This window comes from Ornithodoros turicata, unplaced genomic scaffold, assembly GCF_037126465.1.
Source record: "Ornithodoros turicata isolate Travis unplaced genomic scaffold, ASM3712646v1 Chromosome17, whole genome shotgun sequence".
Classification (NCBI taxonomy): Eukaryota; Metazoa; Arthropoda; class Arachnida; order Ixodida; family Argasidae; genus Ornithodoros; species Ornithodoros turicata.
This window is the reverse complement of record NW_026999326.1, coordinates 1,626,011-1,644,665: the sequence shown is the minus strand read 5'-3', so window position 1 is coordinate 1,644,665 and position 18,655 is coordinate 1,626,011. Positions and strand designations below refer to the sequence as shown.

The 18,655-nt window shown below is 53.7% G+C and overlaps 1 protein-coding gene and 2 pseudogenes across 1 annotated transcript; 2 read left to right on the top strand and 1 right to left on the bottom strand.

Moving 5' to 3' along the window:
- The first annotated feature begins 725 nt into the window (after window positions 1-725).
- LOC135372826 (uncharacterized) lies at window positions 726-6,002 on the top strand. The gene has a single exon (XM_064606286.1). It carries the CDS (start codon window positions 726-728, stop codon window positions 6,000-6,002), a length of 5,277 nt encoding a protein of 1,758 aa, XP_064462356.1.
- A 6,039-nt stretch (window positions 6,003-12,041) lies between these two features.
- On the bottom strand, window positions 12,042-12,211 carry LOC135372983 (U2 spliceosomal RNA; annotated as a pseudogene).
- Window positions 12,212-15,030: 2,819 nt separating this feature from the next.
- Window positions 15,031-15,203, top strand: LOC135372913 (U2 spliceosomal RNA; annotated as a pseudogene).
- Window positions 15,204-18,655: the final 3,452 nt, after the last annotated feature.

Genomic DNA, 18,655 nt, shown 5'->3' with positions numbered 1-18,655 from the left:
GCCGGCACCACGCCGTAGTGTAGAGGGGTACGACGCTGTGGTGACTGTAGAGGGTCACAGGGGCCTGTCAGATCATCGGGGGAGTCCCAGCAAGATCCAGAGAGAGGATGCGGACCGTCGGTGCCAGAGATGGTGTGAGACAGATCTCGCGAGCCGAATCCTCATCACCATCGTCAGCGCAATAAACGCTTGCATTTCGAATCCCCAAAATTTGGTGGAGGTGCGTTCATCGATCCCTTCCTCAAGGCAGCCCGCACCCCGGAACTTCTTCCTGGAACTGTTCATGGCCACCAGTGCTCCAGCCGTCGCAGCTGGTAACGGTACTGTTCCGGCCACGCAGGCCACAACATCGGCATCTGCCGCTCCTGTCGTAAGGCAACGTGACCCTCCCTCCTTCAGCGGCCTCGACGGCCAAGACGTCGACGATTGGCTAGACGAATTCGGTCGCGTCTGCCGCCACAACAGGTGGGACGATGGGAGCAAACTTATTAATGTTGCTGTTAAGGAAGACGACAGGATTGCAGGGACACGGGAGCTCGTGAGCTTCCGCCCTCGATCTTCTCTTCCGCCATTACTGTCATTAAATGGTTTGCCACCGATCCTTACGGACGTCTCCTGCTTCCTTATACACTGGTGCCGAAACCCGGGACTCGCTGGGTCAACTTACGACTAGGAAGCATTGAGGAGGCTATAAGGACGCACCGACTCTCATCGCTGGTAAGGAAATGGAGGATCTTGATCGCGTAAGGAAATTTCGAAGTCAGGCCAGGTCGTCGATAACCCGAACGGTGAACGATCTGAAGACGCTTTTGACTACGACCCCTCTTCCCAGAGAGCAACTGAAGCAAACCTTGACGGTTTTGGAAACGAAGTGGGCTACCTTGAAAGAAAAGGACCGAGAGGTTCAGGGTCTCATACCGGAGGAATTGATAGAGAGCGAGTGTAATTCCTGCGATCAATACCTCGAGTCAGTCACGGCGATCAAGTTCCAAGTGTGTTCCGCACTAGACTCCACGACCGCATCCCGATCTTTGGCTCCCGCAGGCGACGGCGTTGATGCTACGGGACCTCGACGATCCTCCTCAGGAGATCGGAGTCACTCTACCGGAGTCACTCTACCGAAGCTGCGGATCGACACCTTTAGCGGCGACCTATCTAAATGGCAGGGGTTCTGGGACCAGTTCCGTGCGAGTATTCATGAAAACGAACGTCTCACTGATGTCAACAAGCTGAAGTACCTGGTCTCTCTCGTTTCTGGGCCAGCAGCCCGTGCCATTGAAGGTCTCTCGATTAGCGATGAGAACTACACGACTGCCGTGGACATACTTCAGAAGCGATTTGGGAAGGACGACCTTCTTGTGACCGAAAACATGGGGCGCCTTTTCGAGCTCAGGACTGTTCGGTCCAGCACCGACGTAAAGGGGTTGCGTGAGCTCCACGAGACTGTTACAGTGCGCATCAGGAACCTGGAGAGCCTAAATGTTACGACAGCACAATACGCAATTCCGCTTCGGCAGGTCATCTTGAAGAAGATTCCTAGAGACCTCGAAATGGACTTCTACCGAACCAAGGACAAAGGCAAGGACACCAACGGCGACTCTTTATCATCCCTACTAGATTTCCTGGAGAATGAGATTGAATGTCGGGAACGAGCCCGAAGGGAGGCAGATGACGTTCCCAAGCGTAGGGAGCCGACCCCAGCCTCTGCATCTTCGCTGACAGCAACCGCGTCTTCTGTCTCAGATCCAGCATCTGCAATGGCTGCCCCAAGCACTCCTACGTGTGTGCTTTGCAAGTCCGGACAGCATCGATTGGAGGGATGCACTGCTGGTTTGAGCCCTGAGGAAGTACGACTGATCCTGCGCCGGGAGGGCAGGTGTTTCCTTTGCGGACGACGGTCGCACATATCGAAGGATTGCAGGGTAAGGCGGGTCTTGCAGTGTGATCGCTGCCATAGACGTCATCTTACTCAACTGTGCCCCGGAGTCAACTCGTCCAGCACTGAGCAGTCCCCGCAGTCGTCTCAGTCTACAGCACAAGAGCCGTCGACGGTGCATGCGTCTACGGGAACTGTTGTGACATCTCTTTCGTCATCCTCTGCCGTTTTGCAAGGCGCGGCGGTCCTTCTGCAAACAGCCAAGGTGTGGATTGAAGGAACTGATGGCCGGAGAAGTCTCGCACGCATACTTCTGGATGGCGGCAGCCAACGCAGTTTTATTCGACAGGATGTGTCGACGAAGCTCGGATGTACACTGCTTCGATCCGAAGATTTGCATGTTGGGGCCCTTGGAAACACTGCGTCAAGCTGCACGAAGTATCGATGCGTGCGGGTTCTCTTGCGCAGCCAATTTTCGGCGTCATGTATGGCAATCGAGGCGGTTGAATACCCCGACATCTGCTCCGATGGATTGCCTGTTCTCGATTCGCATTCAGCGCAACACGTCAAGAATATGGGTCTACAGCTTGCTGACGAGCCCTCATCTCCCACCGATATTTCATTATTGATTGGAGCGGACTTTTATTGGGGAGTTGTGACTGGAGCAACCGCCCGTTTATCAGATTACCTGGTGGCTGTTGAAACTCTGTTTGGGTGGACGATTCAAGGCTCAGGCAGAAATGCCAGCGGTGGTCACTGTCGCATCCCGTCGGTTCATGTTCTCCATGTTGAGGTGCACCAGGAAGATACCAACGTCATCGACCAGCAACTCTCCGCCTTTTGGGAGTTAGAGCATTTGGGCATAACTGATCGCCACCAGTCCGACTCCGACTGTGACACTGTCCTGCGCAAGTTCCGGTCCACAGCGCAGTTGTTAAACGGTCGTTACACCGTGCGCTTGCCTTGGAAGTCGGAAGCGCCTGAAGCATTGGGTGACAACAAGAAGCTGGCGGTCCAGAGGCTGGATAGTACCATCAAAAGATTACGGAGAGACCAAACGTTGCTGGAAGAATATGATTCCACCATACGTCAGTATTTGCGTCTTCAACACGCTGAACGGGTCCTACAACCGGAGTTGGTGGCCGGGCCTCTGTATTATATGCCGCACCACGCAGTCATCCGAAGGGACCGCGAGACAACAAAGGTTCGAATTGTGTTTGATGCCTCGTCGAAGGCTCACGGTTCTCTCTCTCTCAACGAAGCTCTTCACGCCGGCCCTAACCTTAACCCTGACGTTCTGCAATTGCTGTTGCGGTTTCGATCTTATCATGTGGCTCTCACAGCGGATATAGAGAAGGCGTTTTTACAGATCGTGCTGGACAGTGCTGACCGAGATTGTTTGCGTTTTCTGTGGTATGCCACGACGCCACGAGCAGGCGAACCGTTGCCCCCAGTAGAAATCTGGCGCATGACACGAGTGCCTTTTGGAGCCAAGTCCAGTCCCTTTCTTCTCGCGGCCACTATACGTCACCACCTGAGAGCAGCAGAAGAGACATACCCACGCACGGCGTCCTTACTTTCCAGCCATTTCTATGTGGACGACCTCGTTGTTGGTATGCCATCGCCGGAAGAGGCACTTACTGTTTACCACGAGTCGCGGCAAATCTTCCGCGACGCGGGCATGAAACTGGTTAAGTGGACGAGCAATGATGCTCATCTCCGGGCTACCTTTGACGCCGATGGGACAGGAAGTTCGACCACGTCGCCACTAAGGAAGGTCCTAGGAATCGTTTGGGATATCGAGACAGATGAAATTCGGTATCCGTTGAAGTCAATATCGGAGTTCCTGGAGCAACGGTCGAATACCAAACGGTATGTACTGCAAGCAGTGGCTCGCATTTATGATCCCTTGGGCTATGTGGCGCCTTTCGTGTTGACAGCCAAGATTTTGCTACAACGGATTTGGCTCTCCAAGATGAGTTGGGACGAAGAACTACCAGAAGACCTGATGGGAGTGTGGTCGTCTTGGTGCCAGCAGGTGCCTTTATTGTCTCGCGTCTCGTTACCACGGCGGCTCGGCGGGAAGATGTCGGAGGGCAGCATCGCGCTGCATATGTTTTGCGACGCGAGTCCGCGAGCATACGGTGCGGCCGCATACCTGGTGACGCTCGACAGGGACGGTCATTACAGTGCGGATCTTCTTTTGGCAAAGTCTCGGGTGGCCCCGGTCAAAACGGTCTCCTTACCGAGACTCGAGTTAATGGGTGCCGTCATCGCGACCAGGCTTATGAGATTCTTACAGACGACGTTATCTCTGTCCACCGTACCCACGGTGTTATGGACGGACTCTGAGATAGCACTCTACTGGATTTACGGATCGACGAACGACTGGAAACCTTTTGTACAGAACCGGGTGTCGGAAATACGGGCTGGTACGGAGCCTAGTCAGTGGCGTCACTGCCCCGGCAAAGAAAATCCCGCGGATCTTCTCACGAGAGGCACTTCATGCCTCCAATTGCTGAACAACAGTGCATGGTGGCAGGGGCCCTCGTGGCTTATGGATCAAGAGTCTTGGCCTCCAGCGTGGCGTACTCCGGATGAACCCTGCGTCGAGGTACGAAACGAAACAAAGGCCCAGACGGCGTGCTGCGTACCCATCTTGGCTACTACTACCCTAATGGATGTTGCCAAATACAGTTCGCTCCACCGGCTGCTGAGAGTTACCGCTTGGGTGTCAAGATTTCTGCACAACTGTAGGCATACCACAGCCGAAAGGAGGGGGCCTTTGACGGCCGCCGAGGTAGTTGCAGCGGAAACATACTGGGTCACAGCGGCACAGCGTCAAAATTTCGGTTCTCATCCCGCGGTGCACAAGTCCTTACAAAACGTGTCTGTCTTCCATGATGACGATGGTGTTCTCCGTTTGACGGGCCGCCTTCAGTACAGCGATTTTGAAGAAACCCAGAGGCATCCCATCGTCATTCCCGCTGACCACCCGTTCACCGCTCTTTTAGTTTTCCGGGCTCATGTCAGGCTTCTGCATGCTGGAGTTCAGGAGACACTCGCCGCGCTTCGGGAAGAGTACTGGGTTCTCCGTGGTCGTCAGGCTGTGAAGAGGATCCTAAATGGATGTCGCACTTGCCGACGAGCAAAGGTTCAGGCGTGCACAGAAGTTACCGCTCCGCTACCACGAGACCGCTTGTCACAGTCCGCACCATTTGAAGTGACAGGCACCGATTTTGCGGGTCCACTGTACTACAAGTGTTCAAAAGGCGGCGGAAGAAAGTGCTACATCCTGATTTTTACCTGTGCCGTCACTAGGGCTGTTCACCTAGAGCTGACGAAGTCTATGACTACCGAGGATTTCCTAATGGCTCTTAGAAGGTTCGTATCAAGACGGGGCGTACCCGCCACTATATATTCAGACAATTTTCGGACATTCAAGCGAGCCAGTCGCGAACTCACCCCTGCCTGGTTGTCACAAAACGCTCAGGTAAACGTATTCTTGACTGCACGACGGATCACCTGGAAATTCATAGTGGAGCGAGGAGCATGGTGGGGTGGGTTTTGGGAACGCCTGATTCGCAGTACCAAAACCTGCCTGCGTACAGTCCTGGGTCGAAGCGCCCTCCGCTACGAAGAACTCTCTACCGTTCTCACAGAGGTGGAGGCGGTGATGAATTCTCGGCCTCTGACGTATCTGTCCGAAGATCCAGACGACCTTTCTGCCGTCACGCCGTCACACTTTCTGATTGGGCAAAGGCTCACCGCGCTTCCGTGTCGCGAACCCGAAGCAGGAACAACATCTACAGCCCAACAGTTGAGACGCCGGTGGACGTATAGGGAAGAATTGACTCATCAATGCTGGAAGAAGTGGGTTAAAACGTACATCCTCCTCCTGAGATCGGCCAACGTCTGCAAGCCCGTACCATCACACAGCGTCGCCGTCGGGGACCTAGTACTCATTGCTGCAGAGTCAAGGCCGCGAACATCGTGGCCTCTAGGACGTGTGAGTCACGTAACACAGAGCCCAGATGGAAGGGTTAGATCCTGTAGAATCAACTTGCCAGGAGGGAAAACCGTAAGCCGGCCAGTACAACTTCTCTACAAATTGGAAGCTGATTGACTTGTACTTCCGCGCCGGGGAGTGTTAAGGAAGACGACAGGATTGCAGGGACACGGGAGCTCGTGAGCTTCCGCCCTCGATCTTCTCTTCCGCCATTACTGTCATTAAATGGTTTGCCACCGATCCTTACGGACGTCTCCTGCTTCCTTATACAGTTGCTTTTTACCTTTGCGGTGTAGCGAAGACATGGTTCCTCAACCACGAGGGAGAATTCAGAGACTGGGGACAATTTGCAAGCCGCTTCCGCGATCTTTTCGGCAGACCGGCATTTAGAAAGCTAGACGCTGAAGAGAAGCTTTCCTCCCGGATCCAGCAGAACGAAGAGTCCTACATGTCTTATATTGAAGACGTCCTGTCCCTTTGCAAACGTTGTAACCCGGATATGACTGATGCCGAGAAGATCCGCTGCATCCTCAGGGGCATTCGCGAGGACGCTTTCCAGCTGATTGTGAGCAAAGACCTCGCTACTGTAACAGATATCATCGATTTCTGCAAGAAACTCCAGGATGCTAGAAATCTTCGACATCGGGAAACGTACGTTAGTTATGGGCCAACGAATGGTACATCGTCGCTCAGTGATCTGCGCCTTCTGATCCGTGAGATTGTCCGGGAAGAAGTTGCCAAAGCAGTAGCTAGAACCAGCTACAGAACTTCGCAGGAGCCCGCATCCTTGGTGCAGTCTATCGTACACGAGGAAATTGCAAACGCCCTCGCGCAATCATCGCCGCCGACTCGTCACCTGTCGTATGCAGATGCTGTCCGAGCTAATTTGTCCGAAGTTTACCTACCGAAGCCTACGATCGCCGCTGTAACACAGGAACACAACGCGCCGCCGTACCCTCACGCTTCTGCCCCTATGCCGGCTGCTCGGCCGAGACGCCAGCTTACTTGTTATTACTGTGGGATACCAGGGCACATTATGAGGTTCTGCAGAAGACGCCAACGGGAACAATATTGGTCCGGCCATCGATACACGCAACCGTCTTCCTTTGCCGATGAACATCTTCCAGACCGCCCTCTTGGATACTCCTATTACGGCTCCAAGGGCATGTCCAGTGGCGACGCCCAAGCTGCTCGGTACGCTTCCAGCCCACGACGCTCACGGTCCCCTGGTCGCCAACGGAGATCCCTTTCGCGCAGCCCGGTTCGTCTTGCGTCGCCCCCTCCACGGGGAAACACGTAAATGCAGTTCCTGGAGGTCGCACTGCACAATTCGCTTCATCTGCAAATGTTCCTCCCTATCGCCCCCGCAATTGCGTTAATGTCATTATTGATGGAAGCCCCTGCTCTGCATTGATCGATACCGGTTCATCTGTTTCCGTACTCTCATTGGACATGTGCAAGAAGCTACGTAAGGTGACGTTTGCCGGTGGAGCCTGTCTGAAGTCAGCATTTAATAGTATCTCCCGTCCCTTTGGTACCTGCACTGCTCGCGTCACTATTTCCGACGTAAGTTATCCTGTGGCATTTCGAGTGCTCCCCTCATCATCACATGATGTCATCTTGGGCTGCGATTACCTTGAAGAGAACAAAGCTGTTATTGATCATGCCCGGAGTGAGATCTCGTTACCTACACAACCTGCCTACCGAAACTCGGAGGACCGTGGGCTATTCAAATTACATGCTACAGAAGACATTGTGCTTGTGCCTCGTGCTACGTCCTTCGTACCCGTTTGTTCGCTACTCGCACCATCGTACGTCGACGTCATATTGTCTCCGAACCAAGATACCCTATCTCGCAGAGGTCTCATCGCTCCATTCTCTCTTTTACGTCTCGCCGGTGGGAATACTTTCTTCCCTGTTACCAACACACTTCTGGAGCCTGTTCTTTTGCCTGCCGGTTTTGTCGTCGCAACCTGCTAGCTTGTGGATTTTGGCACAGTTACCAACATTGACGAGGCACATGTGGGAACAGCCCTGCTGCAGATTGACGACTCGGCCCTTGCCCCGATGGTGTCCTCTACTCTTGATCAGGAGCAAAAAGCTGAATTATTGTCTCTGCTGCGCAAATTCACCGACTTGTTCGACCTTGATAAGTCCCCTCTTGGCGTTGCACGCAACGTTGAGCATGCGATCAAGACGACGACCGATAAACCTCTCCGCCAACGTCCGTACCGCGTTTCCCCCGCTGAGCGTCAAACCATCGAACAGGAAGTTACACAGATGCTGTCTAAAGGGATAATTCGCCCGTCATCGAGTACTTGGTCGTCCCCCGTAGTCTTGGTTCCCAAAAAAGATGGTTCTATTCGATTCTGCATCGACTACCGTAGGCTTAACAAGATTACTTGCAAGGATGTCTACCCAATGCCCAGAATCGACGACGCCCTCGATTCTATGCAGGGAGCCAATAACTTTTCGTCGCTTGACCTTCGATCTGGGTATTGGCAAATTCCCATGGCGGAGGAAGACAAGCCGAAGACCGCCTTCGTCACTCCTGACGGCCTATTTGAGTTTAACGTCATGCCGTTCGGCCTTTGTAACGCTCCGGCAACGTTTGAGCGTATGATGGATAGATAGTGTCCTCAGAGGTCTTCGCTGGAAAACCTGCCTGTGTTACCTGGACGACGTTGTCGTCTTCTCTGAAACGTTTGAGGATCACTTGCATCGCCTGGAGTCAGTGTTCTCCGCGTTCCAAAGGGCAGGCCTCCAGCTCAACCGGAAGAAATGCCAATTCGGTTTTGAACGAATTAAAATGCTTAGCCACATCGTCTCCGCGGAGGGGACCTCCACTGATCCCGACAAGATACGGGCCGTGTCTAATTTCCCTACACCGACTTGCGTCAAAGAGCTCCGCAGCTTTTTGGGACTCTCTTCGTATTTCCGGCGCTTCATCAAAGGTTATGCACACATCGCAGCACCTCTCACTGCACTCCTCTCCGGTGATGCAACCTTCATCTGGAATTCAGAGGCGAACACCGCCTTTGAGCAACTAAAAGCAGTTCTCACCACCGCCCCCATCCTAAGACACTTTTGCCCCTCTCTCCCCGTCGAGTTGCACACGGACGCCAGTGGTGCGGGATTAGGCGCCGTTCTCGCCCAGAGAGAACCTGGGGCTCCTATGGAGCACGCACTCGCGTACGCCAGTCGGACGCTGAGTAAAGCGGAAAAAAATTACTCTGCAACCGAAAAAGAATGCCTCGCGGTCGTCTGGGCTATAGGAAAGTTTCGGCCATACCTCTACGGACGTCATTTCAAAGTGATAACCGATCACCACGCGTTGTGCTGGCTGGCTTCTCTAAAAGATCCTTCTGGACGCCTTGGACGGTGGGCCCTCCGTTTACAGGAGTTCGACTTTTTAGTGCAATGTAAGTCAGGCAAAAAACATCAGGATGCCGACGCCCTGTCCCGCTGTTCCCTCGCCATCGATGACTCTCACACATCTCTTTCCTACGAAGACATCATGTGTCTTTCTCAGATTGATCCAGACAACTTCGCCGTTGAACAACTTAAGGATGAATCGGCCCGGAAGCTCATTTGTCATCTTAACGGCTCTATTCCGTCTGCTGACAAAAAATTCGTTCGCAGAAGCCAACATTTCGTACTGCAAGACGGTGTGCTCTACAAGAGAAACTACACGCCCGAAGGCGACCGGCTTCTGCTGGTTGTACTCCGACATCTTCACGGCAGGATACTGCAAGTATTTCACGACGACCCAACTGCAGGGCATTTAGGGTTTTTCAAAACATACGAGCGAATTCGCCGAAAGTTCTTTTGGCCGCGCCTGTACAAAAGCATCGACAAATATGTTCTTTCCTACCAGCTCTGTCAAAAACGGAAGACAACCTCTTCGTCCGCCGTTGCCCTCCACCCGTTACCTCCCCCTGAGCATCCTTTTGAACGCATTGGGATTGACCTTTTCGGCCCGCTACCGTTGTCTGCCTCTGGTAACCGCTGGATCGTGACTGCAGTCGACCACGCAACCAGGTTTGTCGTCGCCTCACCTCTCCCGTCTGCTACGGCGGCAGAGGTTGCAGCGTTCTTTCTTCAACGCATCCTCCTGCAACACGGCGCGCCAAGAGTCCTCCTGAGCGACCGCGGCTGTCAGTTTGTCGCTCGCGTTGTCAACGAGGTCCTCTCCAGTTGCTCTGTTTCTCATCGTCTGACATCCCCGTACCACCCCCAGACCAATGGGTTAACAGAACGATTCAATCACACGCTGGCTGACATGCTCTCTTTCTACATCACGCCTCAACAAGACAACTGGGATGACTTGCTCCCATATCTTGTTTATGCCTACAACACTGCCACCCAGTCCACGACCCGGTTTAGCCTCTTCTACCTGGTGTATGGACGTGAACCCGTGCACACTATGGACACGCTCTTCCCGTATGCGCCGAACATATCTAACCCCATCCTTGCGGACGCCACCTGTCGTGCTGAAGAGTGCCGCCAGATCGCGCGGTGCCGCACATTTGACGTTCAAGCCGCCACTAAGCAGCGCTACGACGCTACCCACATGAACGTCGTCTACAGTCCTGGGCAGCGTGTGTGGCTTTGGGTTCCTCTTCGGAAGCCGGGTCTCGCCTCCAAATTCCTTTGCCACTATGTCGGCCCGTACCAAATCGTCCGGGCCCTTTCCCACGTCACTTACCTCATCGAGCCGGTAGAACACCCAACCGACCATCGTCGCCGGTCGACCGAGTCCGCCCATGTGTCTCGCCTCAAGCCGTACATCGGCCGACCCCCGCAGGACACTCCACCGCCTACACCTCGCCAGGATGGCTCCTCTCCGGAGACGGGGGAAGTTGTGAGACAGATCTCGCGAGCCGAATCCTCATCACCATCGTCAGCGCAATAAACGCTCGCATTTCGAATCCCCACAATGACCGTTGTGTCCACTGGGCGGTCGGAGTCGGTGGTGCGTCGTCTGGGTCTCCTGGCTGGCGATGTGGAGCCCTCTTTGTCAGCGTCCTGCTGGGCGGAAGAGGGGGCCGGCGAGATGTCGGCCGCTCCACGGCGAGGGGTGGTCGGGAGACGCTTCTCCCGAGACGTGGGCGGCGGCATGGTGATTGGGTGACCAACCCTGGCTCAGGCTGCTTCAGAAGGGGGCAATGAACCAGGCCCAGAAGAGGGACCTTCTTCAGCTAGTGCTCAACGCCCTGATGAGGGATGTAGGTGGCGAGCCACCTACTTAGCACGGTCTGCGAGAGTGGCTGTCTTGGAGCGAGGGGCGATAAAACCAAACCCGCAAGCGGGCCTCGTCCTCGGCTGCGGTACACGCTTGGAGTACTGGTGCCACCACTCTCAGACCTCTCGCGATCACACTTTGATCATAGCCAAAAGGCCGAGAAGCGATAAATATTACACGTCCATCTTTCGCTCTGGTCACGGTCGCGGCACCTGCCTCCTTGGGTGTCACGTCGCCAAATTCAACATGATGTGGTGCGTGTAAGAAGCACTAGAATGATAGTCGGACTGCATGAAATGCGCATGTTAGTGGACGGAACTCGTGTTTCTTTCTCCCTTGTATCCGCCAAAAGACCGAGAAGAGATATAGACTGCACGTCTCCCCCTTTCGCTTCTGTCGCAATCTCGCCTTCTACGTCCGCGCGTGGCACGTCCCCAGTTTGGGCATCGTGGTATATGGGTACGGAACACTAGGGTGTTAGTACTAATGCATCACGGCCCCTGAGATAAAAATGATTGATTCGAAATTGCAAAAAAGAGAGAGAGAGAGAGAGAGAGCGAGATGATTGATTGATTGATTGATTGATTGATTGATTGATTGATTGGTAGGTAGGTAGGTAGGTAGATAGGTAGATAGATAGGTAGATAGGTAGATAGATAGATAGATAGATAGATAGATAGATAGATAGATAGATAGATAGATAGATAGATAGATAGATAGAATGAATGTGTACCCTAGTGGCCAGACAGGACATTTCCCAGTTGTTGTCTCCAGTGTGTTCTGTGTCTATGTCTGCTGTAGTTTCCCTGCTTTGCTTGGTGTTGTTTCTACGCTTCCCTCTTTTGCCTGTCTCTGGTCATCATGGCTGATGCTTATTGGTGCTGTTTCCGAATTTTTGTTTTTTGTTTTGAGATGGGTGGGCTACACCTGGAGGTAGTGCAATACCAGGGCAACCCTTGACAGTGCCGAGGCGAGCTTCAGACACACTGTCTCGGGCCAAAAATAAGATTAATATCGTGAGTCCAAATAGGGCTCGTATCAGATATTAAGCTGATAAGAACAGAGATTTATTCAATGTTATCGACATTATTTACAGACATATGGCAAGTTAGCGCTTTCATTACTAGTTACAAGTTGTACAGTCGTGAATTGAGTACATTGCAAGACATCTGCTTCTCAGTGAACCTTGGTAATGTGGCTGTGGTAGATGTCGCGTGACCGTCGAATTACGTCTGACACAGCAAGTCTCTTGAGCTTTTTCAGGTAATTGTTTGAGCAAAGCCGTTTGAGAAGCCTGTCGTTGTTGGGGTCCCAAGATCCGAGAGAGCCGATGATCACGGCCTCGATGCTGACTCTGTTGAAACGCTGTAGAAGGTATTGTTTTACTGGCTCGTATTTCTGCTCTTTTTCCCGGCGCTTCGCTTGCAGACTGTCTGTTCTATTTTCGAACGGGATGGCAACGTCCACAATGATTGCCGTTTCTCCTTGAGTCAACACGAGGTCCGGTCGTAGGTGGGTGCTTCCAACGGCCTGGTTCTCCCATTTCACTGAGAATTTTTTCTCAGCAGCGCTCTTTATCCTGGACACGATGTCGTTATGGCGTTGTGTGTACGCAGCTGAGTTCCTCATGCAGTTGTTGAGAATCTTAATTCCCAAGAAAGGGGACCGCGCAGACCTGACAAACTGTCGGCCAATTTCTCTTGGCAGGACCATTGGGAAGCTCTACACTGGCTGTCTGGCGTCACGGCTAAGAGCATGGATCCTGGAGAACGATGTGCTCTCACAGTGTGAAAAGGGGTTCCTCCCCTACGATGGTGTCCTGGAGCACAATTTTGTTCTTCAGGAACGACTAGACCAGGCTCGAACAACAAGGAAGGAACTCTGCCTGCCTTCCTTCTTGGATTTTGCTAATGCTTTCGGGTCCGTTCCCCACGGATGCCTGATCGAAGCAACCAGCGCCGCAGGAGCCGGGAATACGTTCTCCCATATAGTGAAAGACCTCTCCACCAACAATGCGGCGTCAGTGATCTGCAGCGAGGGCACAACACCGCTCATACCTTTAAATGCTGGAATACGACAGGGATGCCCACTGAGTGGCCTACTGTTCAATCTGGTGATTGATCCGCTGGTGCGTCAAGTGCAAGGCCAGGGCAGCGAGCACCGCATACTAGCATATGCTGACGACATAACACCAATGGCTGCTTCGCCCGAAGAGCTTCAAGACCATCTGAACCTTATCAGCCGCCTAGCGGGCAAACTTGGCCTCTCCCTCAACCCCACTAAATGTAGAACGATGCACCTCTCAGGAGTGCAACCAGTTGGACTGAGGCCCACACAGTTTTTCATCGAAGGGACGCCAGTACAACCAATAGGACAATACGAATCTTTCAAGTATCTCGGCAGACCGGTCGGCTTCAACCCCCTGCCCGACAACAGCACCATTGACGACGCAATGGAATTGGGCCGCAAGATCATGACTTCAGCGCTAGCGCCCTGGCAACGAATGGATGCTGTCAGGACGTTCCTGTTCCCTGGACTTAATTTCGCCACGCGCATGGGTTCGAACTCCAAAAGTGACTGGAAGCGCCTTGACAGTGCACTCCGCCCCCTCATCAGACAGACACTTTACCTCCCAGCATCTTCGACATTGGACTACATATACGGGAGCTCAAGGAAGGGAGCGTGTGGAATCCCGCTCGCTGCCGATGTTAGCGACGCAGCTCGAATTGACACGGCCTTTAAGTTACTGACATCACCAGACCCAGTCACAAGGAGACTTGCCGAGAAGGCCGTAGACGCCACAGTGGAAAAACGCCTACGACTACTGCAACCACCCACCCCTGACCTCCTTGGAAGTTACCTATCTGGCGAAAATGAAGCGGAATTCAGAACTCCAAGCAGCGGCCTTCGTTCCATCTGGACCGAGGCAAGGAAGGCCTCCTCCCGGCTCGGTGTCAGGTGGAGCTTCAACCAGGACGGCCCACAGCTCCAGAAGGACAGCATCACGATCCCACCCCAAGCCCGGACCAGAATAATGCGCACACTGTGTGGCCAAATTCAGCAAGACCATGACAACCGACTCGTCTCTCTGGCCAATCAGGGCAAGGTTATGGAGTGCGTGGCCCTCGATCGGTCGAGTTCTCACTTCATGCGTACCGGATTCTCCACACGATTTCCTGACTGGCGGTTTATACATCGAGCCCGGCTAAACCTCCTCCCTCTCAGTGGAGCGCGACCATGGACGAATGGGGATAAGCGATGCAGGCGGTGCGGCACACAACCTGAAACTCTACCACACGTGAGCAACCACTGCATACGCTATTCCCCGGAGTACACCAAGCGCCACAACACGATAGCGGAACGAGTCAAGAAGGCAGCCCAGAATAGGTACAGCATCATTAGTGAGAACCGAGTGGTCGGGAACACTGGTCTACGCCCGGATCTGGTGGTTTCGAGAGGCGAGGAAGCCATCATCTACGACGTCACCATTGTGTTCGATAACCACCCGGATGCTCTTCAGGCAGCCAGGAGAGAAAAAGAACAGAAATACATTCCTGTTAACGAGAGCCTGCAAGGCAGATTCCACCGGGTGAGCATGGGAGCCTTCGGAGCTGGGACCCCGACAACGACCGTGGACTCCGGCGCCTATGCTCGAGGGAGTACCTACGACTGATGAAGCGGCTGTGCGTCAGCGACGTGATAGCTGCAACTCGCGACATCTATGTAACCCATGTCACCGGCATCCACTGTACACCGGCAACACTGTAAATAGCAAATGTAACATGTAGCACTGTAAATAGCAAATGCCTTGTACTATACAGTATCCTTAGCTCTGTATAATATTGACTCATTGTAGATACTCCGATTGTTATTAGTTCCACCCCACCCAAAATAATGCTCAAAACTCGAAATAAAACCTCTCTGTTCTTATCAGCTTAATATCTGATACAAGCCCTATTTGGACTCACGATATTAATCTTATTTTTGGCTCGAGACAGTGTGTCTGAAGCTCGCCTCGGCACTGTCAAGGGTTGCCCTGGTATTGCACTACCTCCAGGTGTTGCCCACCCGTCTCAAAACAAAAAACAAAAATTCGGAAACAGCACCAATAAGCATCAGCCATGATGACCAGAGACAGGCAAAAGAGGGAAGCGTAGAAACAGCAACCAAGCAAAGCAGGGAACCTACAGCAGGCACAGAACACACTGGAGACAACCACTGGGAAATGTCCTGTCTGGCCACTAGGACACCATTCATTCATTCATTCAATCAATCTATCTATCTATCTACCTACCTACCTACCTACCTACCTACCTCCCTCTCTCTCTCTCTATTTCTCTCTCTCTCTCGCAATTTCCAATCAATCATTTTTACCTACCTACCTACCTACCTAGCTACCTACCTACCTCTCTCTCTCTCTTTCTCTCTCTCTTGCAATTTCCAATCAATCATTTTTATCTCACGGGCCGTGATGCATTAGTACTAACACCCTAGTGTTCCGTACCCATATACCACGATGCCCAATCTAGCGACGTGCCACGCGCGGACGTAGAAGGCGAGACTGCGACAGAAGCGAAAGGGGGGAGACGTGCAGTCTATATCTCTTCTCGGTCTTTTGGCGGATACAAGGGAGAAAGAAACACGAGTTCCGTCCGCTAACATGCGCATTTCATGCTGTCCGACTATCATTCTAGTGCTTCTTACACGCACCACATCATGTTGAATTTGGCGACGTGACACCCGAGGAGGCAGGTGCCGCGACCGTGACCAGAGCGAAAGATGAACGTGTAATATTTATCGCTTCTCGGCCTTTTGGCTAAGATCAAAGTGTGTGCACTTTCGATCGCCATAGGCCAGGGAGTGGTGACACCAGTGCTCTTTGCGAGTACCGCCCTTTTCAGGGCGATTACGGTATCAGCCTAGGCAGGGGCCCGCTTGCGGGCTTGGTTTCATTGTCCCCCTGCCAAAGCAGCCACTCTCTCATCGTCTCAGGTGGTGCTAAGTAGGTGGTTCGCCGCCTACCGCCCCTTTTCAGGGCGTCGAGCACTAGCCAAGGGAGGGCCCTTCTTGGGGTGTGGATTATTGCCCCCTCCTCAGGCAGCCTGACCCGGGGCTGGTCACCTCGTGGCCATGCCTCCGCCACCCTTCCCGATGGAGAAGCGCCTCCAAACCACGGCTCGCCATGGAGCGGGGGACTTCCCGCCATGGACTCCAGCACCCTCTGCTGCCCAGGAGGACGACGACGGCCAACCGACCCAGGGAGCGCACCACCACGTCCTTACAGCGAAGACCTGCCCGCCTGTCTGTCAGTCCACGTTTGCCCAGGAAGCCGCGGACACCGAACTACCACCCGCCGGCCCGCGGACGCCGATCCCGCTGTCTCCAACACCCACAGACCGGTCAGCTACTTTGAACTACACCCCCCGCGAGCCTTTACTGCCACGACCCCACAGCCATTTACACTGTGGGGGAGGAATGGTTCCTATGCCCTCTGTGAGCACGCCGGACCTTGGGGAACCGGACGACACCCCCGCGAGCATTTACAGCCACGGCCCCACAGCCCTCTACACTGTGGGGAAGGATCGATGGATACGCCCTCTGTGAGGTTCCCGACCCCTGGATGTACACAAGGATCAGGTGACTCACCATGCTCTCAAGACATGAAGCAACCCGAACGGCAGGGGAAGGAGCTCACCGTATTCTTCCCTACCCCTGACTACTACGAATGTACTGAAGAGGACTGCCGCCACTGTTTTCGGTCGGCTGCCTGGACGTCACAGCGTGCATCCCTCACGCGACACTTGGACCAGGAGCATAGCATCCGCATAGACCTGATCAAGTATGAATGCAGCTTATGTGAAGCGAAGCTCGGATCCCGCCCGTCCAACCACCGGTGCAGTGGGCAGAAGGTAGTCAGCAGCCAGACCGCCGCTTTTAAGAACAAGTGTAGCCGATGCAGCCTGACATTCCCAACAAAGAAGGGGCGGATCAACCACGAAGCCACCCACCGAAGACAGGATGCGACGGACAGGCGGACTGCTGGCTCCAGAGAGCTTGAAGACAGACCCACCGCGGAACATTCAGAAGGGACGAGTGTTCTCCACATCAACTCTGTCCCCTTCGAACCATCAGGATGCGAAACATCGGTGATCACTGCCTACCCCATGACCCCCTCAAGCCCCACGGATGGTGAAGAAACAACGTCAAGTTCACCTGCACCGCACATTGGGCGAGAACAACATGAACACGAGGAACAAGGAGACCAAGCCAGTGTAGCTCCTGCGGAAACCGGCGTGGAGAAGGGTGCCACCACACCGCATCACCTGAGAGAAATAGGCTCTGAGCATGGCAGCTCAGATGTCATGCCCTACAATCAATGTGGCTCGCAGAAAGACAGGAGCGAAGGCACCGCCACACCTGACACGCCTATTGTGAGGGAGAGTGATGGGCTGCATGGAGAGCACCGGATTACAAGCCCAGCAAGAAATTCTTTCCCGTTAGCCGGCCATCTCCGCGAGATCCAACAGCTCTCCCAAAGGCCAAACGACGATGAGACGTGGGAAGCCATCGAGGAAATCCTGCGCAGGGCTACAGAGACCGTTGCCAGCCACGTGCGATTACCTGAGGCCGGGACACGGACCCAGCGGACCATCAATACTGCCAACCCGAAACAAATGCAAGCACTATACCGCAGAAATCGGAGGCAAGCGGTACGGCTTATCACTCAAGGGAAGCCCCAGCACTGCGAGATACCAGCGGACGACGTAGAACGGCACTTCAAGGAGACATGGTAGGAGAAGGAAGGCAATACGGAGCTCCTCCATGAAAGGCCACGGGCATCAGAAGAGGTCCAACTACACCAATTCTCGCCTGAAGAGGTCCTGAGGCGACTCAGAAGATGCGAAAATACAGCACCCGGCGACGACCGCCTCACATATCAACACTGGAAGTTCACAGATCCGGAATGCCGATTCTTGGCGGCAGCTTTCAACATCTGCCTGAGTTTCTCAAGGGTACCGCAAGACTGGAAGAAATCTCGCGTCATCCTTATTCACAAGAAAGGAAGTCGCACCGAAATCACCAATTGGCGTCCCATATCGGTCATCCGAACCATAGCAAAACTCTTCACCGGGTGCCTTGCCTTCCGAGTGCTGCAATGGGCCATGGACAACGAGGTTCTCTCACCATGTCAAAAGGGGTTCCTCCCTTACGATGGAGTACTCGAACACAATTTCATCCTCCAAGAGCGCCTGAATAGAGCGAGAACGGAAAAGGGAGACCTATACGTGGGGTTCCTGGACTTCTCCAACGCCTTTGGATCGATTCCTCAGCAGATACTAACCGAAGCAGCACGCTGCGCAGGCGCGGGAGAAAGGTTCTGCGGCATCCTCAACAATCTATATTGCGACAATGAGGCCACCATCGCCTGCAACGACCAAACGACCGAGTCCATCCCGGTACAGTCAGGCATACGGCAAGGTTGCCCCATCAGCGGCATATTATTCAACATCGTGATCGATGTCAT

What these genes read in the sequence shown, in the direction of transcription:
- LOC135372826 (XM_064606286.1), top strand. Translation starts at nt 726, where the DNA reads ATGGAGGATCTTGATCGCGTAAGGAAATTTCGAAGTCAGGCCAGGTCG.